The sequence below is a fragment of the Panthera onca genome, chromosome A3, assembly GCF_046562875.1.
Source record: "Panthera onca isolate mPanOnc1 chromosome A3, mPanOnc1 haplotype 2, whole genome shotgun sequence".
Classification (NCBI taxonomy): Eukaryota; Metazoa; Chordata; class Mammalia; order Carnivora; family Felidae; genus Panthera; species Panthera onca.
Window position 1 is genome coordinate 38,795,606 of NC_138341.1, and position 8,610 is coordinate 38,804,215.

The window sequence follows — 8,610 nt, forward strand, 5'->3', positions numbered from 1 at the left end:
TAGGAATGATTTTAATTGTAAAAGAAACAGTTTTCTTATTGTTGTTCGGAGCCAATAACTAATGATTGTGTGACATGTGGGGTTGCCACAGTATCTTACTTGTTTTGCTTGTTTGTTTGTTTTTTGTTTTTGTTTTTTTTTCCCGGGCAGGAACCACATTTCAAAACTTACAGAAGTAGAAAGCAAGTCCTATACCATAATTCGTTAAGACCGTTTTTGTAAATGAGCGCTTCTTGCACAGTTTAAATTACAGTTGGCTTTAAAATGCTAATTCCGAACCCACTTATTTAAATGTCTCTGAAAACATACACCCTTCTGTTTTTGAAGAAAACAAATCGCACCAAAGGACTGCACAAACCGGACTTAAAATGAACAAATACTTCCCGAATGTGAACGACATATAGTTATGTGTTTAGAGACATGGTTAGAAGAATTAAAAACCAATTTCAGTCCCTCCCATCACAGAATCCCCTAGGAGATGGGGACACTCCAAGGATGCCCGTTACTAAAATCTACCGTAAGCCCCCAAAGAGTTGTAAATCGCGTCTATTCTTTTCGACTGGAAGCCGATCGGTTGAGACCGGCCGTGAATCCTGTAACTCAATCACAAAGGGTGCAGAAGCTCGAGGTAGAAAACCAAAGGGGGCTAAGCAGGTGGTCTGCGTGGCCACCCAAACTCATCTTGGGCACTTTTTAGAAAACTGCTGTACTGTTTGGGTTACCTTCTCCTGGTTTCCACATTCGTCCTTTTATTCCACCCCTGTGCTCAGAACACGTCGGCTGGCAGTGGGGTGCTTTTCGCCCTCAACCTGGAGGCGCGGGCCTGCGCCAGCCTCCCCCGGGCTCCCGGGCTCCCGGGCCCGCCGAGGAGGGGCTCCAGGGGCGGGGTGGGCGGGGCGCGCGGCGCGAGGGCTCGGGCGCGCTCCGCCGGGATGCGCGGGCAGGTGGGGCGTGGCGGGGGCGTGGAGAGTCCGGGCCCGCGGGCCGCCGCCCAGCCCCGGGCCGGCCCGGGAGGAGCCGCGCCGCAGACGGTTATAAGAAGCCGGCTCGCGGGCGCTCCGCGCGCCTCCGCCGACCCCCGCCCCGGCACCGGTCGCCCAGCGAGGGCCGAGGCGGGGCCGCAGGGAGGTTCCCGCAAAGGGATGCTCTCGCCCGAGCGGCGACACCAGCCCCGCTCGCCCCTCGCCGCCGCCGCCGCGCCGCACCCGCCGACGGCCGCCGACATGGCCCTCTACTGCGGCGACAACTTCGGCGTGTACTCGCAGCCCGGCCTGCCCCCGCCCGCCGCCGCCGCCGCCCCGGGCGCCCCGCCGGCCTCCAGGGCGCCCTACGGGCTGGCCGACTACGCCGCGCCGCCCGCCGCCGCCGCCAACCCCTACCTGTGGCTCAACGGGCCGGGCGTGGGCGGCCCGCCCGCAGCCGCCGCCGCCGCCGCCGCCGCGTACCTGGGCGCCCCGCCGCCGCCGCCGCCGCCGCCCCCCGGGGGCGCGGCCGGGCCCTTCCTGCAGCCGCCCCCCGCCGCCGGCACCTTCGGCTGCGCGCAGCGGGCCTTCGCGCAGCCCGCGCCCGCCGCGCCCGCCTCGCCCGCGGGGCCCGCCGCGCCCGGCGAGCTGGGCTGGCTGTCCATGGCCAGCCGCGAGGACCTGATGAAGATGGTGCGGCCGCCCTACTCGTACTCGGCGCTCATCGCCATGGCCATCCAGAGCGCGCCCGAGCGCAAGCTCACGCTCAGCCACATCTACCAGTTCGTGGCCGACAGCTTCCCCTTCTACCAGCGCAGCAAGGCCGGCTGGCAGAACTCCATCCGCCACAACCTGTCGCTCAACGACTGCTTCAAGAAGGTGCCCCGCGACGAGGACGACCCAGGTGAGGGCGCCGGACAGGTGCTTCCCCGGCCGGGAGGGCGGGGAGGCGGCGCCCGGGCAGGGGCCGACTTGGATGGAGCTCCATGCGGAGTCTTCTCTTCCTAACTGGGACTGGGAGCCAGAGCGGACGGAACAACCGCCCGAACCCCGAACCTCGTCTGGCTGGGGTGGGGGTAAACCGGAGGACAAAGAGAACTATCAGAGGACCCACGAGCGCGGGGGCCCGGTGGTGGGGGGCTCGCCCCTTGCACCCACTCACACCCACCACACACACGCGCAGAGGCTGGCCGGTTAGAGAAAAACGAAAAAAAGCCAGTATCCTCAAACGGGAAGCCACCCCTGGGTGCCAGTGGAAGGGAGGGACCGAGGTACAGGTAGATTAGGAATAGGAACACGCGTGGGCTCTCGGATAAGGGACGACTATAAAGGGATTCAGGAGAGCTGAGAGCCTGGCACATTTCACGGAATAGGTAGTGAGAGACCGACCAACAGCCGGCCGTCCCAGCTGCCCCTGGAGACACGTCCTTCTGCACCGGGGTCCTAACAGACCCTCTTCCTGCACCAGGGTCCTCTCTGTGTCCTTCGTGAAGTAGGCGCCCGCCTTGAGAGAGACGACTGAAGTCGTGGCACAGGCATCAGGGGACAGGGAATAGAGGAATCCGAGAACTAAAGCTGGGTCCTACAGAGTGTGGTTTGGTGCCTTCACTATTTAGAAATGTAAAAATGAAAACCCCAAGCGTGCTGCATTTCTGATCCGAGCCCCCCGCCCCCCGGGTGAGGAGGGCTGGGTTACAGTGGAGCGCTGTGAGTGGTTTTCCTCTACAGGAGCAGTGGAGGCCGAAGAAAAGCTCAAAAAAAACGAGAAAACAGGATTCTACTTGAGGTTTTCAGAAGGAGCTGGGGACAGAGGAGGTGGGGACAGAGGCGTGATAGGAAAAAGAGATGCAGGATTTTGTGTAAATGCTCTGGAGCGTTCGCACCTTGAAAGCACTCGAGAGCGGTGCTTTCCAAGAGAAATACGGTACAAACCATGTGTGAATGCAAATTTTCTAGCAGCCACGTTAAAAAGGTAAAAAGAAGCCGGTGGAATTATTTTTAAGTAACCCAAAATACTGTTTCAACAGCGAATATAAAAGCTATTAGTGAGATACTTTATGCTTTTTGTTTGATATTAAGTCTTCAGAATCCTGTGTGTGCTTGATTCTGCAGGGCACTTTGGCCTAGCGAGCCACTTTTCAGGTGCCCGACAGCCATGTGTGGCAAGTGGTTACTGTATTGGACAGGGCATACAGTTCTAGAAGGTATCTTCTAGATACCTTCCCCATTTGGCCCCTAAAGCACCTGAGATTATCATGTTAATGGTCATGTATATTCTTCTGGACTGTCTAAAAAGTTAGCGTCTTTAGCTAGTATCTTGTCAAAGCCCTTGGTACTAAGGGACACAATATAAATATCCTGATAGGTACAGGTGCTGGTATTCAGATGGCAGTTGTATGAATAAAGAAAAATTTTTTTGCACCTATTTGCAAAAAATGTGTTACTGAAGATCCTGGGTTTGGAGGAATAAGTGCTAGTTCACGCAGGCAACCTAACACAGTGTTTAGGTAAGAATGTGGAGTCTAGAAGCAGCCTGCTTAAAGCCCAGCTCTACCATTGCTAACTGGGAACACAGCAGGTTACTAACCAACGTGGCCTGTTTCCACAGAGCTGAGAGGAGCAACTGAAGTTGCCCGTGTAAAGCACTCTACAAAACAAGTGCTTACCAGTACTTTTCAAATGCCAAAGATTCTGTTTACCAGAAGTGATAAAAGCTGTTGAGAGAGAAAATCCTCCAAGAGGGTGGATCTTTTTTCCCTCAATTATGCTAGATAGTGAGGGGGATTTTCTAAGCAGAAGGCTAGCACCACATGCACTAAATGGGGCTCTGGTCTGAGATTTGCTGGTGGAGGAAAAGCTGGGAAGAGACCTGGGGCACCTCCTGTTGAAGGGGAGGGAGGGAGGGATGTAGATTCCAGGAGCTCCCTTGTCCCCTGAACACACGTTGTCCAAGGTGGTGTGAAAACAACTGACTACCCAGTAATAACTTTTGTGATTTTTGTTTGGCAAGACAAATGACTGTGGTATTTGAGGTTGCCTTTTTCCGGTGGAGTGATTTTGTTTTAAGGGACAAATATTGTACCCTTTGAGCAAATAATAATAACAGGTACCAGAACCCTCACGGCCAATCTGTAAAATGGGTATTAATCTCATGCCTGCTTTTATAAATCTAGAAATGTAGGCTCACGTTTAAGTAGCACCAGGATTTTGCAAGGGCGCACGCCATGAGTCTGGAGGGGGAGGTGTTGGGGCATTAAAAATGTCTTGGGCCTAGAATTAGGTCTCGCGATTTTAAGTAGCAGGTACTGCCAGGAGAGAGTGGAAGTGGCCAGAACATCTGGGTTCAAGATTTCTCCTTGGAGGTGAAGAATAAAACCTCCCCGGAAGGATAAATGTAACCAGTAGAGGGGACTGAGCATGTTTGTCAGGGTTTCATGAGAGCCCGTCCTCCCTCCGGGACTGAGGCTGAATAATTCGAGGGCACGGACTGGGTCCTTCTCTGACCTGGGTTTCTTTCTCCACCCCGTAGGGAAGGGGAATTACTGGACCCTCGATCCAAACTGTGAGAAAATGTTTGACAACGGGAACTTCCGTCGGAAGCGGAAGCGCCGCTCCGAAGCCAGCAGCTCCTCCGCTGCGGCCCCAGGGACCACAAAGTCGGAAGACGGGCTCTCCTCAGGATTGGGGTCGGGAGTGGCCGCGAAGCCGGAAGGAGACAGCCCGACGGCTTTGCTAAGGCCGTCCCAGTCCCCAGAGCCTCCCGAGGGCACCAAGAGTACCGCCTCGTCCCCGGGAGGCTCCCTGCTCACCTCCACCCCCTGCCTCAACACCTTCTTCAGCAGCCTCAGCACCTTGAGTGTCAGCGGCAGTGGGGGCACCCAGCGGGCGCTCCCTGGCGGCCGCCACCTGGGGATCCAGGGGGCCCAGCTGCCCTCCAGCAGCGCCTTCCCCCCCAGCTCGGTCTCGGAAGCCGCGCCGGACACCTTGCCGCTGAGCTCCGGCGCCAGCAGCGGCGGCCAGAGGCCTTCCTACTGCAGCCCTTTCCCTGCCGGCTCCAGCGGGGGGCAAAGCAGCCCCTTCAGCAGCCCTTTCTACAACTTCAGCATGGTCAACAGCCTCATCTACCCCCGCGAGGGCTCCGAGGTATAGGACTCGCCAGCCTCAGCTTCTCAGACTTGAATATGCGCACCTGAGATCTTGTGAAATGCAGATTTCCCAGGCAGTAGGTCTTGGGGCAGGAAGGGAGGCTCTGCATCTCCCTGGAGCCCCGGTGATCCCGTGGGCCCACTGGCCACATCTGGAGGCGCACGGGAGTCGAAGATGACTCTTTCTACAGCCCAGCAAGCTTTCACAGGTTTCTTCTGGAGAAGGGCCTCCCTGGAGAGAAAGCCACCTCTGTTCTGGGCCAGTACCTGCGAGCCCTGCGAGGGCCTGGACCGCGTCTGTTTTGCTCATCGCTGTATATCAGGGTTACAAGCTCAGATGTGCCCACGGGGCAGCTAAGAAACAAAAGAATGAAGTGTCTTGGGTAGGAAAAAAGATCGCAGTTGGTAACTGCAGCAGTGGGGAGCGGTCGCGACTGACCAGCTGAAGGCCGCTGTGGGCAGCTAGTTCTTTCCTGCCTGGCAGCATCTTGATTTTTCTGGAAAAGTCAGGTGTCTGGATTTTTTTTTTTTTTTTTTTTAGAAAACCTCCATTTGCCTTCTTTGCCACCAGTTAAAGTTCTTAAAATACTGTACCAGGAAACACCACAAATCCTCCGAGCTACATCCAGCTCACAAATCACCTCTGCTGAGGCTCCGCTTCTGGGACCCGGTGGATACTAACAGCAGTAGAACTGCCCAGGCAAGCTCTGTGCGGAGTGCCGTTTCAGACACACTCGACGTGTGATCCCACAGCAGCCTTGGGAGATCAGTATTATTACTGTCCCTGTGCTCTCTATACGAGGCCGGTGCATCTCCCAAGAGGTCACACAGAAGTCGAGGAGCCAGGATCAGGTCCGGGCAGTCTGGCTCCAGAGCTGGTGCTGGTAGATTTGTTCTGGTCCTGAGAAACAAAAGGTGCCGTTATCCGTAGGCAGACACAGTGTGCAGGGGGTGGGAATGAGCTACATCTCATTTGACCAAAGATTGAAATAAGTGACCATTTCAGATGTTCTCCTGAGCAACAAGGACAGACACCTCCCTCTGCCTTCTGCTGCCATATGCCCAGGGTGACCATTGTCCTAGTTAACTTGGTGTCCTGTCCCTTTTAGCGTGTGTCCTAGATCTTTCATTTTTTTAAGACAATATTAGAATGTTATTAAAAAATAGTTTTGAAATGGAATTTTTTTATAGTTTGTTAATAAACCGTCTGTTAAAATTTTTTAATATAATTTATTTTTTAGCACTCCCTTTTACTTCTCAAGAGGTACCTGCATTTGAATAGTTTTTATGGTCACCCTCCCAGTGCCCAGCTGAGTGTCTGGTCCTTGGCAGATCCTTAGCCACCTTTTGAACTCACCCAAAAAGTGCTAATTAAAATGTAGATAATTGTTGATTTCATTGGAACAGCTGATAATGTCCTGAGTTGCCTTTGTTCCCTGTTGTTGGATCTTTGATAGGAGAGTTGCTGGTTTGGGGATTTACTTTTTTTTAGAAAACGGGACGCAAGTAAGTACATTGTAAAAAAAAATTTTTAACTTTTCCCTGTGTATTCTTTTTTAAGACTCACAGCGTTGCTTTTAAATTTTTATTTTGAAATACACAATACAGAAAACTATTTTTTAAAGTTTTATCGAGGTATAAATAACATCACCGTTACTTTTTAAATATTATGGACGAAGACAACCAAAGAGACTACCTATCCCCCAGATTGTGTGTACAAAAAAACCGTTTCTGTGGATATTTTTCTATGTGAAAAATCGTAGGGACTTTTATAAATATTATTTCTAACACAGTTCTATATTTGTAAATTAATTTATAATGTGAACTGGGACAAAAAAACTTTTTTTTTTCCCAAGAAAGTACACTGCATGCTGAGAATCACATGAAATAAACTCTTAAGTGGGATGATTTCTGGCCACCTTTACGCGTTCCTGTTTTTCTGTCTTCAGCGTCTTTGTCCTAAAGGAATAGAGATGTAAGGGGCATGACACTGAAGCCACTACAGGGACTTTGTTGAGAGCAAAAGCAAATGATGTTCCCGTTGGATTGGTCCCACCTGCCCACGTCTGAAAGGCTGGAACAAAACAGTTACTCTTGGGGATGGTCTATAGGCATGTGAGCATTTTATTGATTTTAACAGAGTAACAGTTCTGTCTTAGATCAACCAACCTAAGTGTACCAGACAACTTCTGTTCCAGAATGAAATGGTGCTGTGAGGTCTCACCAGCTGGCAGTAGTCCTCAGGTGGCCTCCGCAGCCCTGGGTGTGGTGGCCCTCAATGGGACCACAGGCAGCCCATCACTGCACACTGCCAAGGAAATAGGAAACTATTGAGACTGGGCCCCCATCTAGAAGAAACCAGGAAAACGAGGTTTCTAGACTAGGGTTTCTCAGCCTCAGCACTACCGCTATTTAGGGTTGGGTAATTCATTGTAGAGGTTGCCTTGTGCATCACAGGGTATTTAGCAGCCTCCCTGGTCTCTACCCGTTAGACTCTAGAAGTGCCTCCTTTCCACTTGGCCCTAGCCACATGGTGACGACCTGTCTCCAGACATTGCCAAATGTTCCTGGCCAGTTGGGGGGAGACAAAATTAACCCTGCTTGAGAACCACTGATCTAGACTAACACCCAGAATTGGAAAATTGTGGGCTAGTTGTTGAGCCCTGGATGAAGGAGGCCTCTGGGTTTTTGGTGTAGGACAGTTTCTGTCCTGTGAGATGCCTTTTCTTCTAAAGAAAATCAGCTGCTCTCAGAACTGAGATCCACTGGTTTGCCCTGTCACACTGAAGGTAGATTCCTTCAATATTTTAGTTGCTGACTATAGATTGTTTATGGCAGCTTCCTTCTTGACATCTAATTATTTCTATTAATAGAGACCTAGGCCGGCATAATTTCGACCAACAATAAGCTACCCGAGTTTTGGGTTTTGGTTTTTGTTTTTGTTTGTTTTTTGGCATGGTCAGAGGTTGGGGGGGGTGCGGTAATGGAGACAGACATAAGGATTTCTTGGAAAGAAAGGCATGCAAAAAGCACATGAGTAACCCGTATTTGGAAGTATCTAGATCTGAGTGGTTGGCAGGAAATGCCAGGATGATGGCATTTATGAGGACAAAGGCAAAGAGCAGAATCCGCGTCATTCTCCTGCTGAACAGCCGCGGAGGGTGGCAGGGCCGCTCAGTCTCCACTCCCGGGACTGAAGAAGCTGTAAGGTGGGCAAGTCTCTATCAGGGAACTGCCTCCTGCTGGGCATGGGACCCAAGGCTACCCGACGAAGCTGCCGGTGCCTGTGAGATTTCCAGGTCAAAGTCTGTACCAGCCCTACAGCTGGCACCAGTTTCCTGCATCTGTGACGTTGTCTGCCTGAGAACCAGGTCAGACATTCTGGATCTGAGCTAGATTTCACGTTCTGTTGTTTGGGACAGTGCAGAGGGAAAGATGTGCTCCCTTGGCCTATAGATGAGTGACCTTCGTTCTCTGGGGGTGGCCAGGGACCAGGGGACTGA

At 52.5% G+C, this 8,610-nt stretch overlaps 1 protein-coding gene across 1 annotated transcript; it reads left to right on the top strand.

The window, feature by feature from the left end:
- The first annotated feature begins 977 nt into the window (after positions 1-977).
- Positions 978-7,029, top strand: FOXI3 (forkhead box I3). The gene is made up of 2 exons (XM_060655616.3): positions 978-1,866; positions 4,492-7,029. Exons 1-2 carry the CDS (start codon positions 1,143-1,145, stop codon positions 5,109-5,111), a joined length of 1,344 nt encoding a protein of 447 aa, XP_060511599.1. The 5' UTR covers positions 978-1,142; the 3' UTR covers positions 5,112-7,029.
- The last annotated feature ends 1,581 nt before the right edge of the window (positions 7,030-8,610 follow it).